At 38.7% G+C, this 24,118-nt stretch overlaps 1 protein-coding gene across 6 annotated transcripts in view; it reads left to right on the plus strand.

Annotated features, from left to right (window-relative positions):
• CEP120 (centrosomal protein 120) overlaps positions 1-8,215 on the plus strand; it is a 38,136-nt gene extending 29,921 nt beyond the window's left edge. For 4 of the 6 annotated variants that reach the window (XM_062600201.1, XM_062600203.1, XM_062600202.1 and 1 more), the window contains 2 exons: positions 5,321-5,466; positions 5,965-8,215. In XM_062600201.1, the coding sequence (XP_062456185.1) occupies positions 5,321-5,466; positions 5,965-6,214 (396 nt within the window). In that variant the 3' untranslated portion in view covers positions 6,215-8,215. Of the gene's footprint in view, positions 1-1,392; positions 1,497-2,926; positions 3,254-5,320; positions 5,467-5,964 lie in introns of those variants that run through there. The other 2 variants (XR_009961232.1, XR_009961231.1) reach the window with 2 other exon arrangements.
• The last annotated feature ends 15,903 nt before the right edge of the window (positions 8,216-24,118 follow it).

Here is a 24,118-nt window from a genome sequence, read left to right on the forward strand (position 1 = left end):
TATTAATACTATAAGTCTACACAAGTGTTTTGTTGATATTGTTCTCTTTCATTTTTGCAAGATCTCTCAGTAAATTCTGATAATTTTAAGTACTTTTATGCAATGGAGTTCAGTACCTCCTCTGTTTTTGTGGTTCTTTATTTTTTTTTAAAAAAAAAAGAACAAAACCAAAAAAACCACCACTGGTTGCCCAATGATTTTTTTTAAAGACTCTCTCTAAAGTGGCACTGGTTTCATCACCATGATGAGTAAGAAATCCTTCCCTCTCTCCTGCCCTAAAAAAAGACAGTCTTTTTATGGTCTCTGAACAAGTCAAAACAAAATTGTATATAATTTTTAAATTGGTGCACCTCACTTCTTATCAAACAAATGTAAATTCTTTGCCATCTTCTTATATTGGTGGATTATTGGGAAATGCATTTCTACTGCTCTGCTATGAATGTTATACATAGAGCAAGTTTGTTATTATTCACCCTATAAACTGTTATGACAGACTTTTAAAGAAGTCAAAGACTAATGTTGGGAAATGCATTTTAAAGTCACATAATACTAAGTTTATAACTTAAATTACACACTGGAACCATCATAAATGATCCCTTCCTGCTTGCTTTCATGTCTCTGAATTAGACTGGTATCAAACCTGATGTTAAGGGAAGCTTACCTCAGGAAAAAAAAATGTTAATTTATTCAATATTTCATTATTAAATATCATATTATTCTTTTAAGATGCTACAGAAATTCTCCCTTTTCATTGTTATAGGACTAGAATTAATCTGCTTCTTTCCCAAATAATGCCAAATATGTCATGTGTATATCATAATGATATTAAACTTTGCTTATGCACTTAGACCACATAAATGTGATTATATTAGAAGTATAATCTGAAAGGAAGTCCTATCCAGTGTTACCTTTAAAAACAAAATATCCTGATAGTAGTTTTTGTCCTTCGTGAAGAAAAGGAGCACTTGGTAGTCTGCATCCACCTTATTTCTCTGTAAGTGTGGGGATATTGTGAGCACTGCTGAGGGTGCTCAACACTGGAGATTTCTAGACTTTCTTCCAGGAGAGAAACCTCAAGATGAACAGGCAGTGAACAAAAGTTGCAGAAGGTCAGTCTTGCTTTTCCTTCATCTGTTATTGGCTTTAGCATTGTTCCCTCTTTTGTCCTTTCCTTCCTGACATTGAATTTCACTAGATGTGTTTCTTCATCAAGGAACTTGTGGTTCTGAAACTAGTTTGTTCAATGAAGGCATGAAAGAACCAACTGATATCCTTTCAGATGGGGGGGGAAAAAAAGTAGGAGTTTTCTATCCTCTTCCTGATTTGACTGAGCTTAAGATGTTCCATTAGTGTTCAGTATATATACTTCAAATGTGCACTGTTTTCTTTCAGAGTTTGTTTTAAATACCCTTTTTGCTGTCAATCTGACACTGTGGGCATGCTGCCAAACAGCAGAAGCCTCTGGATCACTGAACTTTCCTGCTTCAAATAGCAAGGTAGCAAATTATCACAAGATTTCTATGCCTGGGTGCTGCTTATGGCCAAGGTACCATTCTGTCTCTTCCTTGAAGATGCAACTATAAGAACACTCTTGCAAAATTTTACCTTCTTATTCAATTGGAGAATAGATTCTTCAAACTTAAGAACTGAATTAGAATATTTCTATTCAATAGAGTTGCAGCTGCGTAGTGGTTTCAGTTTATTCTGTGCCTCATTATATTCTGTTTAAATAGTAGGTAAAATGTCTTATTTTCTTTCCTGCCGTGTTAAAGTCTTGCCCCACTCCTTGTGAGTGCTACTCCGTATCAGTTTTCCGGTAGTTAGTTTTCAGATCGTTTTCCCCAGAACCTACTTTCAGAAAAACATGTCTCCTAGAATTACTGAGATAAACAAACTTGATAAACTCCTGTTAATGCCCTAGCTTCCTATGACAGTTTTAAACAGAGCACACTTAGAGCATGAATTAACTGGACTACAGAGCTAAGGGACATTTCTTAAAGAAATTCATTCTGTTCTCATAATCCAGAACAGTTCATTGAACTAGAGCTAATCATATGTACAAATTAATAGAGCTAGCCAGGATAGAAGAGGAAAAAGACATTTAGACCTCCCGTCTTCTATAAAAAATCCAAATTACGGCCTCAACTAAGAGAAGGATGTCATAATCTCATCCTCCACATTAGTGGGGTATTCTTCCTTTAGCTTGGAAATTGAATTAAGTAACTTCTGAGGGACTGACAAGACTCTTATTGTTGCCAGATAAGGTCAACAGGAAAAGCAGGTTGAATTAGATGAGTTAATTCCAAAAGTAGAATTTGAATATGCAGCCACTAGTGTTTTCACATCAAGGAGACTTATAGCAAATTTCTTCAAAAAATTTGCAGTCTAATCAGGGAAAGCATGTGGTCCCCAGTCTGAAGAACTAGATTCCTTAACCTTTATTTACAGAAATTAGAAATTTTTAAATTTGGTCTATATTTAACAACGGAGCTACTGTTGTTACACCAAGCTATTTGAGACTTTATCATTTTATTTTATTACCCTACATTTAGCATCTACATCCTACAATTAAGGAGATTGGAGCTTGCACTCTACACAGATCATTGTTTTGCTTCCGAGCAAAAGGACAAAAATTGTATGCTTGAAATTTGGCTTTACTGTGTGGATGTTATTGCTTATTCAGGTATTTAGAAACCAGAGAACACTATTGTGAGCTTCTCTGATTTTGTAAGTAGGTAATACAAGTTGGCTGATTCTCCTGTGTTAAATACTGCTTGAACACTTATGCCTGATCTATAGCGTTTTTCTAATACAAATGTTTAGTGTAATTCTAAATGTTCCATGATTGAAGAAGCTGCCAACATGTTTGGTATATTGTTTCAGTAACTAATTTTCATTGTTTTAATAAATGGCATCTTCTTTGCAGTTGGAATTTTCCTAGTTTTGACTTTCAGCCATTGCCTCTCTTCGCAAAAAGAAAAGAATTGGCAATCTGATGTGAAATGTCCATCTAGCCCAGATTCCTGTCTCTGACAGTGGCCAACAGGAGATGCATAACACCTAGGAACGAGGCTTGGACATCTTGGAATACTCTCCAGATGCCAGCAATCAGTTACTTAAGTACATCATGAGCCAGAGTTTGCGTTAAGACTGTCATGTTTAACGACCATCAATGGATGTATTCGTGATTTTGTTTCCTTTCCAAGCTCATTCATATTTTGCTCCTCATAATATCCCACTTTAACAACACTGAGTAAGTAAGTTTGGATCAGCAGCAAATTTTGCTTCTTCCATAATCACTGCCTCATGTATGAATTTATCAAAGAGTGCAGAGCTCTCCTTGCTATTGTGAAAATGATCAATACCCATCCTTCCTCTGATCTTTTAATCACTTGCTAATCTGACAGACAACTTTATGAAGCTTTTGGTGTTTGTGGTTTGAGGGCTTTTTTTATTTTAAGACTAGTTGGAGGTGCGACTTTTTTACAACAGCCAAGTTCATTCTTCCTGGTGGATCCCTACAGCCAATTAATTTTAACTATGGTTTCAGCTAGTTTGTCCACTGTGGAAGCAAGTACTGGCAGTTCCTGGATCATCTTAAAATCTCTTTAAAAAATGGGAAAACAGTTTTTAATTCCTGTGGTGTCAACACCAATTTTAGTGATGGATTACACCTCTAGTTAGTTTTAACTTTGTGTTTGAATTTCCCTGGAACTCTTGAAATCTTCTGGATAAATACCATCTGGCTGTAGCAACTTGTTACTATTTGTTATATGTATTCGTTAATTCCTTTTTTAAAAATCTATTCTACTTTAATCTGAGACTGTTCTGCAAACCTGTCCCACATAAAAAGTGTCCCTCACATGGGAATGTTCTCTTGCGGTGGATGAGGGAGAAAGGGACTGTTGCCTTATCTTCCTCAAGTGCTTTTTTACACTTTGATCATTTATCAGCTGTAGAGACTCTTTGGCAAGATTCCTGCTTCTGGTTTTGTTATTAGAACGTATCCCTTTAGCAAATTGTTCTTCAGTCTTCTTGGCCTGTCTCACTGCATTTTACATTTAATGTGCCAGACTTGTGTATTGGATTTAGTATGAAAAAGTATTTTGAGGTTACTTATATTCACATTAACTACTAGAATTTTTGTTTATTACAATTCTTTGTGAATTTCAGATTTTTTCTACTTACTGATCGTCAACAGGCAGTGCTTAAGAAGATGGCCTCTAAATGTAGTCTGGGAATTGGGACTCAGACAACTACCTGGCTAAAAGCCTTGAGTAGGCTTTTCCAGATGTTATTGGGTTGGCAGTATAATGAACATACTCAGATATGGAACAGATATAAAATTGATCTTATGAACATTGTGTTAGTGTGAAATAATTGATTTTGTTCAAATTAAAGCCAAACGCACGCTTCACATTATATCTGAATTCAGGATGTTCGTGTAGCTTGCTGCCTTATTTTTTAAGGCTACAGGAACAAGTGACATTTTTCTTCAGGACTCCTAGCTCTGAGTATAAGACTAACTGTATTGAGTCAGGGCACAAGGGCATATTGAAAATGACTGGGAAGAAAATAAGAGAAAGGGCTTCTCTTGAAGTTGAGACATTTTAATGTCACCGAGTGGTAGTGGACTTGAACTGTAGTTCTGTTGTAATGTCTTTCTAGAGTTGCAAAAATCACATTCAAAATAAACTAAACTTAGAATGTGTGAGTGAGTTAGATAAGTTATTCTGTGGATTTCATCTAAGATTTCATTTAGAGTAGGAAAACCATGAAAGGAAACCTAACAATAGTTTTAGATTTTTCAAGCCTTACTTTGATTGTAGCTTCAGAATAGTTCTTGACACTAGGCAATGCAGGGCCAATAATGCAAATTTTGTGCAGCTATTTAGCATTTTATGTTTCTTATTTCTCAAAAGAAGTGTTAAAATTTAAAAGACTGTGTAGCAATGGCAACCAGATAAATCTCAGCATCTTGAGCAGTTTCACAAGTATAAGTAAGTTATTTATTGGCCTAAGTCAGAGTTTGTAGAAGAGCTTCAAACATATTCTTGCTTCTCAGTTAATGGGAAGATGTCTGTGACAAAGCTCCAGCTCCAGCTGGGACAGCTGTTTGCTACAATTGCAATAATCATTGGTATTACAGATATCAGCAACTTAGACATCCTGTTTTAACTCCTGTATTTCTAATACTACTGGAGACTTCTTAATTGTCAGGAGTTCAGCCCCTGAAGTTTTGCGTGGGTCAATAGAATTAGCATTTTTATATAAAAGCATGTAGTCAGTTGAGTTACCTTTTCACCCCTTCCTACCGTAGCGTGAACAAGAAAATGCAATGGCTCGCCTTAAAAAGCAGCAACAAGAGCTGGAGCACATGAGGCTGCGCTATTTGGCAGCGGAAGAGAAAGAGCTGGGGAAAACAGACCGACAAGAGCTGGAAGACATCAGAAATGAACTTAACAGGTATTAAAGCATCTCTAAGATTTCCCTTCCCCTGCCCTGCCTCAAAATATCAGAAGATTCAGTTAAATCAAAATTATAATTGGCTGTCAGTCTGGTAAAGGAATACACTTTAGTGTCCCTTAGCTAAAGATGGCCCATCTATAAAATGTAACAGTCCTGTATTATAGAAAATCTATGCTGAAGGCCACCATACCCTGGTTTTTATGCTGTGCTCATAGTTGTACTGCACCATGCTTTTTTGTTTGTTTGTTTTAAGCCTTTAATTCTAAGTAGAACTGCTGCATTAAGGAAAGAAAGAGGTATTTCTTACATTTTAGGTATTCTTATATTTGAGGTATTATATGAATGTTTCTTTTACTGATTTATTTTTCTTTAGTATAGGGATTTTTTTTTAATAAAAATAACTTCTCAGGAGATAGGTAACTTCAGGAGTTCCTACGAAAATAAAAGTTTCTAATGTGGCATATCCTCTGATATCTTCCATTTTATCAACATCAGGCTAAAGCAACAAGAAGAAGAAAGAAAGCAATTGCAAGATGCCAGAGAGAATTCTGCTGGTAGAGTGGACAATCTTCATTCCAGAAAATTAAATGAGAACATGGACGATTATCTATCTCGTCTGATAGAAGAGAGGGATACCCTGTTGAGAACAGGAGTATATAATCATGAAGACCATATTGTGAGTGAACTTGATCGTCAAATCAGAGAGGCTATTGAAAAAAGGAACAGCACTAATAAGAGCATATAGGAAACTATAAAAAGTCAGAGCCTAAGGTGGAACGGAGTAATTCTGTAAACCTGTAGTTCTTACTCTGCAAAGATGTAAGGACATGCTTGATTTTGCACACTGTCGTTGGCCTTTTTGAAGTCAATGTAAATATATGCAACATACGAGGTTAAGCACAGTTAAGTTTTACGGGGTGAGGGTGGCTGCTTTTTTAGTGTTTTTATACTCATATTTATATGTGTAAATATATATTTATTTTGTGTACTCTTTGAAATGTTTTCTCCTTTTTTTGCATCACCCTGGCTGGATTTATTTGTAATATTTTTATAGCCCTAAAGTGTTTTTTTCAATATTGTCATAATTTATTACATTTTTTTTTAAGAAGAGCTCTTCAACAGAACTAGGAAAAATTGACCTTAGCTTAACTGAAGTGCTGTACTTGAACAAATATCATTTCTTGCCAAATTGCAAGGTATTTCATTTTTGCTTCTGCAACTGTAGTCACGATAACTAAGTTCAGTAGCTAGTATTCTTTTAAGAGCATAGGTTTTGGAAAACTTAATAATAGCCAGTGACAAGATTTGGGGGGGGGGGGGGAGGGGAATACCTCAAAGTAAAATCTATCAGACAAACTCCATGAAATACTGAGTAACTAAATCTGATCTTCAGAAAGAATACAACATCCCTTTTTCCTAGCAGTTTTGCACATAGGCCTGCCTGTAAGGATGAACATGTGAGGGGGTAAAGCTGTAATTCATACACCTGTGCGTGCTTGTATCTAATGATCCAGTGATATCCTTCCTAATGAGGAAAGATATTTGAAGTGCTGATTAAGTGCAGATACATACCTCATTTAAATCTGAACACATACATAATAAAAATAACAAGAGCTTTTCTAAATAAAGATGTTTTCCTTAATCACGGTCTAACCCATCCACAGTGACTAACCTGAATTTCAAAGAGTATTTTCTCCATACCACTTGAATTGTATGCTTTTCAGTTGTTGAAATATAAACAAAGTATCAAGTTGTTAAGTACCAGAAGAGATCCACCAGAAATGTTAGTTTGTGCATAATCACAGTTGAGTAAGGACAGTTTTGGATACCAGCCTTCACTCAGTTTCAGTAATTTTAATATAACATGTGTGGGTCTCGCTATGTACCTAAACTTACAGGACTGTCTTACCAATGGGGGTTTATGTCTGTCCTGTTGCAACAAATGTTTTTCCATTTGAATCTTGTATATTGGGGGGGGGGGGGAGATTTCTAGGATTTGTTTTGTTTTAAATTGAGCAAAGTTACCCACACAAAAAGTCCTTTTTCTAAGCATTAAAAAAAAAAAAAAAAAAAAAAGTGTACTTCCATGACAAAGCTGTTTGTTTAAGCATTGCCTTCCTTTTTTGGATGAGTTACAGAATATAGATTTTATATTGCACCTGGGTGTGCCTCTTAACTGCACTGTTTCTCTTCCTCTAACCATTAACCTGCCTCCTCTGTAATAAACTGTTCATTTAGACCCCCAAGAAAAAGCTTTAAACAAGTCATATAAATACCAACATCTTTTTCCGTGGAAAATTATTACTTGTCAATCTTAGATTTCACAAGAAATGCTTTTGTGATACTTTGTACACTTATGTTGTACTTGTATTTTTTCAAAAAAAGAGGTCCCACTGATAGCAAAGGGAATAATACATGTTTATAAATACATGACAATTTTAAATTTTTTTTATATTATGGCTGTATATCTTATCACTGATGCATGATCATATGCAATTATAATAAAGTTAATAAGGAGGCTGTTTGTATTTCAAAGGGAAAACTTGCTCAAGCCATTTTTCTTCAAATGCTTGATTTGCTAGCAGTGTAGTTTCTTGTTCATACACGAGGGGGCGCATTAGACTTAAAGATCTCAAAATGGTTGAGTTGAATATAAGAATTGCTATAATGAATAATTGGTGATCTTTCAAATTTGTATTCTTTGACTTTTCAGGTGTGTTATTAAATAAAATTCACATTTTAAGTATTCTTGGAATTTTGTGCGTTTTTTCCAACAATATTGGAACAAAAACTTTGTTTAATATTGCAGAAAATACAAAGTTTCAAAGTTGTGTCATTTGAAACAAATTCATGAGATAACCAGCTTAATTTATCCAGCATAAAAATCCTACTGGAAATTAATGCATCTACAGTTCTCAGTCCTGCTTCTATATGCATTTAAATAAAGGCCAGTGGAGGCCAGAGGGCAGGGGGGGAATCCAGGCCTTGCTGATATCATTGCAGACCTCAACTGTTAATTTTGATGCAGCCAGGTTTCACTAGGGAAGCTGATGTAATTTACTTCAAAGCAAGTAATTTTACTAGTATGCTTGCAGTGTAAACCCAAATGCCCATAAATAGTAGTAGTTATACTGACGTTTTTGTTCTATTGACAAATCAGTTCAAGCCTTTATCTTCCCTAGTCCTCTGGCCCGGAACTTATAGTTGGTTCTGAATAAAGAGACTTAAGAAGTTGCATCCTATACTTGTCCACAAAATCAGTAGTTCCCTCCAGATATGAAAATACCTAGAAACACTGTTCTTGAGTGCGATAATCCTGTGCTAGAGGATCCCTTCTCATTGTGCTAGTTATTGTTACACTGGCAGGGACTTGTTGATATTACAGAGCTTAACTGCCAAGAGGTTACCTGAAATTATCTAGTATGGGCTTAAAGGTAAAGCAGCAAGTGCACATGTAATCTGTTTGTAGACCTTCAAATGAAGCTTTAGCTAAGATTTTGAGAGCTGAGGCAACAACAACAACAACAAAAAAGACCCTTTCCCCTCTACTAGTTACTAGAAAGTTCATTAGAAATATTGTCCCTAAATAAGTTCTTAGCTATTCAAGCTCAAGCAGTAGAATTCACTATGAAAAAAAAAAAAAAGAAATCTGACACTAAATTATTTTTAATAGAAAAGAACAGTGTTTTGCTTTGAAGCTGGATTATTAAAATATATAGTTACATGATTGATCTTTCCAGTATATTGTTTTTTGGGGTGAAGCTATAGTGACTCTATCACTATAATATTTTAGCAGTTATCCAACACTTTCAACACTAATGGACTTTCGGAAATTGCTGTTGCAGAAAAGAAGCAATGTTATGTCTGGCACTGAGCTTTCAAGTATTCAAGCCACAGTTCTCCTTCATCGCAGTTTAAACGCTTTTGCCTTCCATGCACTAAGATAAACCTTATTGCACAAATAAAGATGGAAGTCCTCTATCATATCTTCTAAGTGCTACTGAAATATTTATGCCATTTATTACATATTTACACAATTACTTATTTTGCTACTGCTGTGCCTAAATGATCATGACCTGTGTCAAGTCTTGGATAGGAAGCACTAGCCCCGCTATTGTTAAAGACAGAACTGTAGAAGGCGGCTGTATACTTAGATCTCATTTCATTTGTTTCTCCAGGGGGTTGTATTAGTAGTGTTTTCATTAGAAATGTTTTTACAGATGTCGGCTATCCAGATATGAAGTCTCTGTGGTGGAAAAGCAGTCAGGAGCTTGGCATTCAGAATAGAAACGAAAAAAAAAGTCAGCTTTGAGAGACTAATTTATAGAAAAATAATTTACTGACTTTCTAATGTATAAATGTACAGTAACCCCATGGTGGCTTTAATGTAGAGTAATTGAATTCTTGCAAGTATAGAAATTATTTTCTGTTCTTAAGAAACCATACAGCCTGTCATTCCCCATCACAGAAGACTAAAATTGTCCCCATTAATAACGTTCTTGAAAAAGCAGCACCCACTACTTTGCAGTCCAGTACTGTTTTTTTTCCCCAAGTGAAATACTTGTAGTAGTTTGACAGGATTTTTAAACAATTTATGGATTACTGCAAAAAGTTTTGTCCTAACAATACACATACAGCACTGATCATTGTGGAGCTGCACTGTTACTGAATGTTTGACCAAAGGGTTTTGGTGCAGTTACTGAGACATAATTGCATTGACAAAATAATATGTAATCAAAATTCAGAGTAGGTTTCCTGGGGCAGAGGGAATCTAGTAGAACATGGTCTACAGTCTAATAGCGTTTCAACAGTTACTGCACGTAAGTCAGATTTAGCTGTACTATGAGAAAGGTATGTTAAAAATGGTTTTCAGAGAAGATTGATTTATTACCAATATCATTGTAAGTTTTGTTTTACAAATAGAAATGTAGATAGGGCTGCAGAATTAAGGCAATGGGGTTGTGACTGAAGCAGGCATTTAAACCAATAAATATTCTATAGAAATTAGGATTAAGGGGTGATGGTTAGTCTTCAGTATTTTGGCAATTGTTTAATTGCTCAACATAAGTGGAATTTTTATTATATATTCTTCACTCCTGGAAGCAGAGAACTTCACTGCTTTCATGTTAAGAGATGTTGGTTGTACAAGATACTAAAGCATTACTGTGTTGACCTGAGTAGGCTATTTTTGAATACAGGATGAAGGTTGTAATACACCAGTTAATCCCAATCAGGACCAACAGGCAGACTGAGCTATTGCTTGCACAACCACCACAGAGGCAGCTGTGAAGGCTGAGTCCTGCTGTACTAGGCATGAGGTTGACAACTTTGCATGCAACAGAACGAGACAATCCAGCAGTGTAGGCTTATAGGCAGCAGTTTAAACTAATGTGGCTGATGATTTCATCAATATTAAAACATACTTGATTTAAAGCACAAGGCCCAACCTGTTTTTCTGAGGATCACTCAGGCAATGTGGAGGATAAGTTATTAGACTGTATAATTATACATTGGTACAACAATAATGCTTTTGACTGCAGTTTTTCCTAAATGAGGATGCCTGTGATGCTTAAAACATTTTAGTTTGCTGCTATATCCTCACCTTTCTGATACCAATCCAATTATCCACTGATAAAATGGAGATAATAACCTCCAAATAAATGAGAAACAAGATGCCAAAAGCAAGACCACGTAACTACCACAAGGAATCAGTAGGTGCATCTCCATAACCATGAGAGGGCACTGCTGTTTGTGGGAAAACGTGTGTGCAAGCGTGCGCACTCCTGCGCTAGCAATATTTACCTGGCCCATTCTTTCCCAAGTGACCAGTTTCCTGCTCTTACCATTACTTCAGCCTCCTGCCCCATGCAGATGTCACCGCATCGCATTACATTTTATGCAATTAAATTGCAGCTCAAAGAACTGGGAAAATCATATATAATCATATAACAATCATATAATCAGTAAGGTTGGAAGGGACCTCTGGAGATCATCTAGTCCAACCTCCCTGCTCAGCAGGGTCACCTAGAGCATGTTAGACAGGGTTGCGTCCAGGCAGGCCTTGAAGATGCCCAGATTTGGATGCTCCTAGAGTCTCAGACCCAGACATACACTCCTGCTCCCTCTCCGGTCCTGCGGAACAGTTAGATACTGCTTTTTAATCCATGACTGTATCTTCCTGTTGCATATATACAATGAATCATTAAAATGGGCCTGAGGTTTATCAGAGTATAAAGCTTTTTATAATATTGATTCCTATCTCATTTTCATAGATTATTATTAATGCACAGATGGAGCATAACAGCAGAGATTTGTAGGCTTAGCAAGAAGAAATCTTAGCAGGCAATATTTATGTAATGCCCTGTGAGGGAAAAACAATGCTATTTGTTGGGCAGGGCAGCAAAGCCCGCCTGCCTAAAGCTTGTGTTGCAATAGTTCATGCAAGGTGGCAAACTATTTCCATTAGTGTAAGGGGATCTCACAGCTAGACAGTGGGTTGGGTACAAAGTATGCAGTTTCTCTCCTTGCCACTGCTCCAGTGTGTTGAGTGATCATGAACAGGGCTCTGTGCCTCCACTTCCTAGCTGCAAAATGAGAATAATGGTGGAAAACCCTTGTTGTATAAGTGGTTCACAAACTGCTTTAAACTTATCTGTGTGCAGGATACCAGCTTGTTAATGCCCTGAAAGGGAGAGTTACTAGCTTCTGCCAGGCTGTTTCTCCAGGGAGTAGAAATTATTTACACTACCTAGCATTGTTCTTGTTTAATAGATAAATTTCTATCTTCTTTCACTACTTTGGCTAATCGTCAAACATTTTCAGAAAGAGTATGAAACTTTCTTCAATTTCTAAGGAGATGAAGGGAATCTAAGGCTGCAGCTTTTCAGGAAAGGTTGAATTAAGCTTCTTTTTAAGAGATGAATAAAAAATAAAATCATTTGATACGTGCAGACAGAGGGAAAAAAAAATCTGAGGTTTTGGGCCTGCTCATGACTGTCCTGTATGTGGCACAAGGAAGCACCATCTACTTCTGTCTCTCTCCACATCAGTAATATGAACATGGTTCCTCATTATAGCGATGTTTTGATGAACAGCTAGTTAGTGCTTGGTTGTTACAGCCATTTGGAAAAGAAAAGGTCAGATGTTGTTTGCCATCTCCTTCCTATTGAGTGAATAAGCAATTGTGAGGGTTTTAGTGAAAACTTTTATAGGAAAATCATTTCCTGTCTTCTCAGTATTGAAATACTAATAAAAGCAAATCCTGATTATCCTAATAAACATGACAGATATAGCTGGAAACAAGTCTTAAAGCAGAGTGGAGCCAACTCATAACACAATAACACTGAGCCACAGGATGCTTGTGCAGGACAGGTCACCTGGGAGAAAGTTGCCAGGTCTCTACCCTGGCCTGGAGGTCAGCACAAACACAGGGGGCTGCTGGGCTACAAAGCTCAAACCTCTCCCTGTATGTCTTTGTTTAAAGAGTGGAAAGTGCCGGTTATACAGGTTTCCTTGGCTTTCTTTTTTCCCCCCTTCTTTCCCTTCATTTTATACTCATTGAATCAATCATTCACAACATTTGCACCATCACTCCTGGAAATATCCCACCACTATAAAAAGAAGGTATCCTAGCTCAGATAAATGCTTGTAGAGTTAAAAAAATAAATGACTGCCCATGTCTTTATTTTGCTTACTGCTTATTTTACCATTCAAGTTTCAGCTAAAAACGTATTTCATGCTTTCTGGCATGCAATTCATTTGCACAAACAACATACCCTCTTGTGTACCACAAAATAACAAGGTTGGTATGAGTACAGGCAGGTCTGTTGTTTAGACTGCCAGATGCAAACTTCTAGTTAGACAATTTTTGGCAGTGAAAGCATCTATACTCTGTTACGTATACACCAGTTAATCCTGACTTATGAAAAAAATCAACCAAGAAAAAAAATGAAAGTCCATTTATGACCTCTAAAGTCTTGTCTTGACTTCTATACTATAGTAAGACTATAGTATAAGACATGATTTAGGGTATGTCACATTAATGACCATAATTCTTAAAATCTTTTTTCTGTGTCAATGTCAAGGTCTTGAAGACCTACAGGTCTTTAAATATTGACACTATATTTTTACACAAAAGTTTAAGAATGAAGACCGAATCAAATGAAATACAAAGCAACTTTCAGTAGGGTTAGCTCAAAATTTGTGCTCTTTAACCTAGGAAAAGAGAAGAAAACAGCCATTCAGAGGTGTCTGCTTTTTAACAGAGGACCAAGATCTACTATAAAGAGTAGAAGCATATATAAACAGACTATCCATATGTAGTACAAATAAATAAATATATATATAAATGTGCTGATGCGTGATGGATTGTAGTTAACAGACTATCAAGGTTTTCTTCAAGGCAGAAAGATTTGCTTTATCTTATACATTTTTTTTCTTAACTTTCTTGTCTTGTACAGAGTAGTATTTCAATGGATGAGCTGAGTAATGTAATACGAAGAAACAAACAAGATTGTTTTGGGGGACATGGGAACTCCTGGCCCACAATATTTTTTATTTCTGATTCTCTTATCTGTATGGAGCAAAAAAACAACCAAACAAAATCGCAGTGTCATTTACAGTCTTCCCTGTGGAAATTTTTAGAATTCTGCATTTATTCATTTTGGTCTCATAAATACATGTTTTCAAAATATTACAGTTTCAACTCCCTTTTCTAGCTCCATTTCTGTTATCATAGTATCTATTTTAATGGCTATTAAGCTACAATGTCCGTACCTTATCTTTGTCAGTTAATGTATCTAATTCCACCATCCCAGAGGGAATAAACCTGAAGCTAAAGCCTGCAATATATTAAAGTATCAAGAACGCTTATGCAGAACAAACAGAGGATTTAGCTTGGATAAACAGCAGAGAGCTCAGTGTCTTTTATGTCCAGAGCTCAGGACTGGAAGAAGAAAATGACTATAAATCACCCCTGTGAAACAACATAACATAAATGTTGTATGTTTATTTAAAACTTTATACAATCATTTATCTGGGCTATAGCTCAGTTTCAAAAAGTGCTCTGTGGTAATGAGGTACTGAGACTAGCAGTGATCAAGAGTAAAATGATATATAGTCTTTAACCAGAATTTGCGTATGGGAAGAATGGAAAGCACTTAAGCAGACACCAAGTATCTATAGCTAGTAGATCAAGCAGAGGATAATGCAATAATAACAAAAACTTTGATAAATTTTTTTCCTGTTTCTCCTCAAAATATCACATTTCTTGTAACATGACATTGTTTTGAGAGCTAAGTAGCCAGCAATTTATGCCTTAATTTTCACACTTGAATAAAGGCTGATTTGTTGTCACTGTCTGAAGCATGACATGTTGCTCCCCCAGACTTAGACTAAAGGACCAGGCTAAATCTTCATCTGACCTTGCATTCCAGCAAGAAGCACTCTTTAAAATACGCTGCCTTCTACTCTGGGTAATAATTCGCTTCTGCAAATTCAAAACTTGCAATTGTTAATTTTTTTCTGCCCTTAACACGGGAAATGGCCACTGACTATGTATTTACTGCCTAAAGAGACAGGAGAGGGAAATAAATAAATAAATAAATAAAGCCTAATGCGAGCAGCACGAAGGCACTGAGCCACAGCCGGCGCATGACATCACGCTCACACACACACCGCTTTCCACCACTGTATTTTTGCCTAAATGTTATTTCGGTTGCTCTATCTCTGCAGAAACACGAGCTATGACACCAAATCATTTGCAGGGGATCCCACCAAATGCTTGAGGAAAATCTGTGCTTGGCAGCAGCAGCTTCTGCTGAGGTTTCAGGGGCCTCAATCACCCCAGCTGCTGTATGCCATGATTTTCAATGCTTCCCGACAAATCTCCCATCCCTTCGACAGTATGTTCAGGGTCTGAGCACTCTAATTTAAGATTTCCCAAGCTGATCTAGCAGCAGCTTAAAGCCTAAGTGTTCTGTATTACCAAGAACATTATTATTTTAATTTTCAGGAGTGCAGATTTATTAGCGATCGAAGAATTAACCATAAAAACAGCCACACTGTTTGCACATAGATTTTCGTTAAGTTTCATTTTGTGGACCATAAATAGAAGGGCCTAGAGACACAAAGCTGACTCAAGTGCTGTATCTGCTATCAAAAACACAAGAGGCAAAACACCTTCTTTCCACCTCCCCATTTTCTCAGCAGTTGACAGTGCTCCTTTAAAACAGTGCTATCAAGAGCACAGACACATAAATACTTCTGTACCTATGCAGCTCTGGTTATTTTCAAGCAAATATATTTATTATGTCAATAACGATAAAAAAGATGACTTATTCAATAATTCATAATGGTTTCAGAGCTGCTGGAGGCTAGTAGTGCTCACTTTACTTTTGATAACTTATAAACGTAGATTATTTCCATGACAGACTGAAATTACCTTCTGATGAATATTTATTTGAGCTTTAATTTTCTTATTAACCCAATATATTCTCAAAAAGAAGATGGCAACGCTACCATCTTCTCACCACTCTTCTCCCAGATGCAGGTAGCAAAATCCTCTAGGAGCACTTTGCAGAAGGAACATTTTAAGCCTCTACCCAAGCTGCCAAAACCAGAACGAACTGAATAACTTGGGACATTTTTGCAGCGGAAGCCACCTTGCAGGTCTGGCTTTGGGGTGTTGGTTTTATCTAGGCCTCTGAAAGGTGGAGGGAGTGCTGCACTTCAGCCATGCCTGCTGAGGCGTCCCGCGGGGAGGGTGTCCCAGCCCACGCCTGTCCACCACGCCAGGCAAGGCGAGGCGGTGGGAGAATCGGACGCCACTGCCCAGGGCGCCCTGGCCGCGTGGCTGGAGCTGTTGGAAGCACCCTGCCTCTTTTGGAGGCTTATTTGTGGTAGGCGAGGGTCAGCTCCTTGCCTGTGCGAGCCATATATGAATAGCACTTCTATTTCAATCTTCTTGCAAATAGTTCAGATTGCCTCTTAAGGTTCCCTGTGAGGGCAAGCAAACTATTGCTGCTGTATTTTCCAGAGGATAAAAGCCTCAGTGGTATGAGCCACAATGCTGAAACCTTGCAGGAAGGGGACAGGACCAGAGAGGAGGAGAGCGCTCCACATTCAAAGTCTGACACCATGTCCCTAAGGCTTGTATCCTCCTTTTTTCCTCTGGATAAAATAGCAAATCGAAGATATTCTACTGAAAAAAAGACCCAGCTATATGTATGTGCCTACCTATCTATCAATCTATATATCTCTCTCCAAGCAGCTCCAACTTGTTAAGTGATCCCCAAAATGTTCTCTTGATGGAATCTGAGTAGTGAAGAAAGACTTACTGTACATGTAAGAAAGGTTGCAGAGAGCAAATTTAGGACAGCGTTGGCTAGCTCTTTGTTGCTTAATCTTTTCAAGCTAATGGGGTTTGAGCTTGTAAACAATGTTTTTATGGTGAATGGAAAAATAATTCTTAAAAATGAAATTACTCTATTAGCTTGATTTTGCACACACAAAAAATATGCAGCTCTGGGAATCCATAAATACAGGCCTGGTTAAAAATAACCCATGCTCTAACACCAATAAAAGCTGGCAACAAATGTTTGAAAACTTGAACTCTGTACAAATATGTAAGGAAAAGCACGTGGGCGCTGGCTGGAGCCAGTTTCCCGGCGGAGAGAAGGCTCCTCCGCCAAGGGCGACGGCGCAGAGCGCCCGAGGGTGCCGTCGGCGTGGCTGCAGGCGAGCGCCACCCTCCTGTTTTAATCGCTTAAGAAGTTACTTACGATATGCAACTAAATATTTAGTTATGCAGAGGACAGCTTGTCACAGACAGCTTTGTTGCTAATGTATACAAATGCCGGTACAGCTCTGGCTTCCTCCCGCCGCGCGCAGAGATACGCCCGCACCGACCACAGCCTAAATAAGCTGATTTATTTGTTTCAGTTATTTGATAAGTGCATCATACCTCAAACCCTAAGAAACCACTTTAGGAGGATTATAAGTTTTATGATGTGAAAAGATTACCCTGAGTGTGTCGAGCAAAGTTTATATTCAGAGACTCTGCAGGAGCTGAGGTATTCGCAGAGGCTGGGGAATGAAGGCTTGATAGATAGAAAGGGGATTTTCTTTGTTTGCTGCACTTTTTGTGGGATTCTCCCCCCCCCTTTTCCATTAAAAGAGTGGCCCCAGCAAGCCCCTGTGTTATTAACCTTGTGACTCTCCTCAGCCTTCCCCCCCGCCCCAATAACAGGAATTTCAAGATCTTTTTTTTTTAAAAAAAAAAAAAATTAAGACACAGTAAATTTAGTCGAAAATGAACGAGGCAAACAAGGAGGGCCCCAGGCTACCCGCGCGCATGGGCGCAGGTGCCGCGAGGAGCGGTTGCCACACGAGAGCAGGCAGCAGACCGAGGTTCCCTGGGGACTGCCCCCTAGCCGCGAGGTGCCCGGGGGCTGCCCCCCGCCGGCCTGCTCCGCGCTCAGCTCTGGTTACATGAAACCGGGCTGAAGGGAAGGCTTCAGGCCGCGGTGCGGAGGTGGGCACCGAGCACAGTGGGGGGGGAGGGGGGCATTCCGGAACATTCCAGAAGGTTCCAGGTGGCAGTTGGGCCCCGCCCACTGCTTGGCACCTGAGGCAGCACCTTAGTCAGCTCCAAGCCGCGCGTGGGGGCACTGGCAAAGGTTGTGCTCCCTGCTGCACCTCCAGTTTCATCAGGAAGACCAAGCTCCCCCTCCCCGGAGCAGCTGCTGCCTCTGGCGCCCCATCCTCCGCCTCGCCACCGCCCCACTCCAGAGCGCTAAATAACGCAATGGCGCCTGGCTCCACGTACCCTGCAACCGTTACCACAATGGCATTTGTAGCGTACTGCGTCTCCTGCATCTTTTGTGAGGGAGTTTTTATGTGTCACTAGGAAATACTGGGTAACACTGTTTATTAGCCTCATGGTACTCTGGCCCATCAATACCTGTCTAGGCCTGATGAGATCATGCTACGATTGTTAATCAGAGCGGAGAAATTAGGTGGGGGGGAGTGGGGAATAATGCATTTTTTTTAAAAAAAGAACAAGTTTTACATAAAATGTTACAGGTAAACATACAATATGTTTTTCAGGGCAACACAGCAACCAATCAGCCCGTGTTAGAAGTTTAAACCTAACTTTCATTTAACATCAGACATGTCTTTTTTTCAAGGAGAGAAGAAATATTGCGTTTGCAGAATATGCTTGTGATCAGTGACTGGTTCTTTTAACCGCTATCAGCCTCCTTAAGACCCTTTATTCAGAAAAGCACTTAAGTACACAGCTGGCTTTAAACATATGGAGTGTTACTGGGACAGTCTCATTTATTCTTCATTAGGCTAAAAGGTTTCGGCTTTAAGAGATTCTGACGCGGCTCGGTGTCGATTACTCATTCAGAAGGCTGCTCTCGTCTTTGAGTTTTTCTGCTTTGGCAAGGAGTTAGTTACAAGGGGAGGGAAATGAGTAGTTTTGACTTCTTTGTATCTTCTCCTTAATAAAAACTCAGAGCAGAGGCTTGTCCTGTCGCCAAAGGGATGCCGAGCACTGTGCGAACAAAGTGAGGGATGCACCAAGGCCAGTGTCTCCGTACAGCAAGTGCCGCAATGATGAGCCGTAGGGGTCACTTTGCAGCGTGGCTCTGATTGACATCCGGTTTTTACAGCTCATTACCGTTGTTTAACACTGATATTGCACAGTTCATCTTTGCAGTGCTGCCAGCAAGGTTAGGGGAGGGTAAGCATTTTATAATGGACAAGTGGAGGTCAGACAGTTAAATGACTTTTTCTAGGACTATAGCAGAAGGCAGGGTCAGGTCTATAGCTAGAAGGCCGACAGCTCTTCCTCCTACCCTCTTTCACTTCCTAGTAGGTGCCTTTTAGACTGTGAGCAGTGGGAAAAGCCCAATATACTTCAGCAACAGAAAACCACATTACTTACAGAACCTGTTTTGCTCATCAAACTAAGCAAGAATTACAATACGGAATTTTTATATCTCTCAGGCCAAACTGATAATGCCAAATCCAAGGTATCATCTACCAAATAGATTGTCTTAGTCAAGCTTGTGATGTACAAGTATCTACAGCTTCCACTCTCCTTGCTGGTTTTACACCATGCAGAGATTTTCAGGAAAGGAATGAGAGGAGGAGAAGACTAGAAATGGATAACTTGCCCTACAAAATGGTTCTTTTTGAGCCTGGAAAGTCATACCAGCAGGGTGTTATAAGACTGCTTCCAGCACCTCTCCCTGTATGGTCCAAGGATACAGAGAAGACTTTGTTTTGCAAGCCTGGCTTTGTCCTTCCTCCTCACCTCAGGGCAAAGGATTTGGAGTGGGTCACACCTGATAAGATAGGTCTCACAGCCAAAAGGACTCCAGTGAATGATTTTGGAGAGTCCCCAAAGGGTATTTAAAGGATTCTCACAGAAAATGCTCTGAGTTTTGCCACTACTTCAGAGACTCTTGAGCCTTTTCTCCAGAAGGCATCACAGCCACACATCAGAAGGTCTCTATTGTTCATTCATTTTCATAGCACTGTTGATATGCACTTACACGTGCTTAATACAGTCCTGAGTTCAGGGCTTTCATTAAAAGAGAAGAGTAGGTTTGGAAGAATGTATTTCCCCCTTTTTCAAATTAAATGCATGAGTTCAGCGAACATTAAGAGAGATCACAAATCTAAATAAGATTCCAAGTAGCAAAACCCAAAAGCTGTGGTCACAAATCAGTAGATGCTATTAGGAGCCAAACACAATTAATTTCACTAAAAAGCCGTTGCCTCTGTTCCCTCTGAATTAGGCAATAGAAGGAAATCCATCTAAATGAGATGCAAATGTGTTTCCCCAAGACCTCTAGGAGCTGCTTATCCTGCTGAGCATCTTTATTTCTGTTCTGCTCCGAAACAAACAGGGGCTACACATTTTAACGATAGCAACTTACTTCCCGGGTTTTCCTGAAACGGAAGCACTGCCAAAACCACTCCTGTGCAAGTCCTGACATAAATGATGATTGCATTGAGTATGGAGACAACAAGGCTGTTTAAAAGCACAAATTTACTGCCCATTGATTAACGCAATTCCTACAGGTCCCATGAAATTTTTTCAAATGGATATCAGATACAAGAACAAAGCTGAGAAATCGAATACAAATCTGCTCTGCTCAAGGCAAAAAATCTGTGTTTGTGCTTTGTTTCTATTTCACATAGAACCGAGCCAGTTGACAGCACATCTGATAAACAGAAAAAAGCATTAAAGAAATACATGGGTATTGGTGGAGTCTTTGAGTTAAGAACGTATTTCTTAATCTTTGAGTTAGCTCATGTTGTCCGACCTGGACAACAGGACAAGGGCTTCGCTTTTCGTCCAGCATGCCCTGGATGGAGCCTAATCACTTCTTTGGTTAAAATCGATTTGCATTGACAAACGTACATCTTCCAAACAGACATTGGAGTTTAATTTGAGGGTGTGTGTTTGGACACTAAGTCTCATGTTCCTGCACGTGGAGAGCCTATATAGCTGTGTCAGAATGACTGGAGAAGAGCACTTCAGCTCTTCGGGCAGGTCCAGATCCTGAAGCAGCCAGCAAAGGGCAGAAAATTTTTCCACCTCCATTTGCAAATACTTTCTACTAAACACTTCCATAAGCCTTCTGGGCACTACAATTCAACCCTGGATTTGAGCTTCAGGCTTTTAGTGGTGAGGTATCTTGGCTTGATCTTAAGCTTCCAAAACTGGAAGCTAAGTTTTGAATAGTAAACTGTTGGGCTGACTATGGGTTACATATATATATGCACGCTTGATCAGAGTTCAGCGGTTCTTGTATTTCTACTGATTTACAATGAAAACAATGTTTTGATGGTTCTGTGCAGTTTTTCTCTTTTTCCTCCCATCAGAAAGGGCATAAAATCATTCACTTTTAAGCTATTATGCTTTCAGTCATATCTTGGAGTCCTTATGGACCTATGTAATTCTGACTATTGTCATTTCCAATAATTTAGAACTTTAAGTGATTTTTTTTCCCTATCAGGCTCATTGGCAAAATGAGTATTTCATATGAATACAGTAAAAAGGATAGAAAATAATTCAAGGTGCCCAATGGCCATAAAAAAATAGGAAAACATAGAACGAAAGTGATAAATATATTACTTCAAGTTTCTCCTAAATCATACAATGAGGGAAAGAAGAAAGAGCAAAGACTTCCTCTGCACTTATAGTAAGCTATCCCTCTTAATCAGAGCAATAAAGGAGCATGACACAGTATTTGATTTAAAACTTGTGGTGTACTTGTCAGAGGCAAGAGAACTGGGAGTTTCTTTTTTAAAAATATATAGAAGTCTTCATATAGTTTGGTTTTTATCAGTTCTGAACTTTGCATGGTATCTCCCTAAGCCGCCTCCATATCTTCAGTCATTACCATTAAGTGACATTCTTTTTTATTTTTGTGCTTTTCTCAAGCTAGAGGAGGCCATCAAATTCCACAAATGGAACTTCCTGTGCCCTTAAAATAAAATGCAGGCAAGAGGCAAATGGTGAAAGATATGTCACCTTCATTGTGATATAAGAGTAGCTTAAGTCAAATAGATGTATGTACATACAAAATATGTATATACTTTTTTTTTACTAGTTTGTGCTACTCTCTTCATTTTTGCTTGTCTAATAATACAACAGCGTATTAGTTTAAAGCAAGCTTAAGAAACTATGTCACTTCAGGGACTCAATTTTTTTTAATACGTCTGGGAGCTTGCTGAGGCACTGTAAGCGTTCCCACAATAAGGTGGACAAAGTGAAACATCACATGGCCACTTCAAGATGCCTATCACTCATCATGTGGGGTTTTATTTTTTCCTAACAATTCATTAGATCTCTTGGGAAAGTTACTGTGCCTTAGAAGCCCCTTTGTGGGGCAGAATGAGATGATTTTGTCCGGTAAATGGAAACATGACATTTCAACCACTTTCCCCACCAAGTAAGTACCAAAGAAGGTCGCTTGCACAGCTCTCCACAGTCAATCATTCCCATCAATCAGACAGGCACCACTCTTACGCTCTCATTTAAACCAGGATGTGTTTGCGTTTCTCATTAATTCGTCAGCTTCCATTTGGGAAACATTCTTGTACAATCAATGGAAGTCAGCAGGTAAACCTAAATATTTGCACAGGCTCTACCTAATGAGATCATTTAGACAGCTGTTGACAGTAAGTGTCACAGGGACAGGAATCAATCCTTGGAAAGAATGGCTTCAAGAACGCACACCAGCATACATACTCCCCACATACACATAGCCCCTCTCCATAAAAAACCTCTACGAGCATGGATACATATGCACATAATGTATGCATAATGCAGAAATAATGCTGAAGCTCAAGTTGAACTTCCACATATGAATAAAACTAGTGGTACTATTTAAATACAATAAATACATGAAGAGTTGCATTGCCAAATTGTGCAAGGTCACATTGCAATGTGTCGGCTGTAAAGATTTCTAAGGAGCCTGTTTTCTTGAGTAATAGCAGTTGGAGAAATGCACTTATCTGAAGAATGAGACTGTTATAGGTTTCTGTAAATCAAATCTTAGCCAAAGAGCAGTTCCCTAATATCCATTTTCCACTTCACCACTTTGACTATAACACATATAGTGGGCTAAATCCTGCTCAACTCACGCAAGGAATCCACTTAAATCAATACTGGCATGACTGGCACTATATAAACACCAAAGATAGATTGAGTGACAGCATGTGAGCATAGGCAGGAGGGTTTGCCTCTTGCTATACGTGAGTATTCTTAACAGTGTTCCTGGGCACACAGAACCCATGCAAGGCAAGGGTTCAAGACAGGTTTCAAGACAGGTCCTACCACTTGCAGAGGGAACTAGTAAAAAGAGAATTTTCCTCATTGCATGGCCTTGAACTGTCACTATTAAACTAAGCTGAAGAAAGGATAAAAAGCTTATTGATTGAAGAGTAAAATGCAATGGGTCCACAGCTACCATCTTTCATGCTCTTATTACCCCTCTTATACCCTCAGGGAATGCATTTTGTTAACACATATTTGTGGGTCTTAGCAGCACTGAGATCACCAAAAGCCTTTCGGGCTGCCTTTAAGATGGGTGGAAGTTTTTACCCTAAAAGTTTTCCCTCACAGTTGTTAGGACCAAAGCAACAAGGCTCTCGGCCCTCACAGATTCCCATCACAGATATGCATGAAATCAGCTTGGCTTCTTTCAGAGCAAGGTGTAATGGGGAGCATTAAACATAGCCATTTCTGGAAATGCCCCAATGTACAGAACTGCCACAAAAATCAGTAAGTAACACTCTGAAGGTGGTAAAATAAAATTCAAACTGAACCTGGGGAGCCAGGATACTATGCCAAGAGCTGGCTCCATTACAACACACTGCTCCCCATCCTGCTTGCAAGCATATCTGAATTTGAGGAGCGAGACATGCTGGCCTGTATCTTGACACTTGGTTCTCTCTTTAATGACTAGCTAGTTGACCTGCATATAGGCCATGGCTAGCAAATAATACCTACATCTATAAAGCTTTTTTTTTTTTTTTAATAGATTCAGTTAAATACTATTATTCATAGGAAGCCTTACAAAATCTAACATTACATTCACTTCTAAGATATAATCGCATGTAA

This window comes from Rhea pennata, chromosome Z (assembly GCF_028389875.1).
Source record: "Rhea pennata isolate bPtePen1 chromosome Z, bPtePen1.pri, whole genome shotgun sequence".
NCBI classification, from domain to species: domain Eukaryota; kingdom Metazoa; phylum Chordata; class Aves; order Rheiformes; family Rheidae; genus Rhea; species Rhea pennata.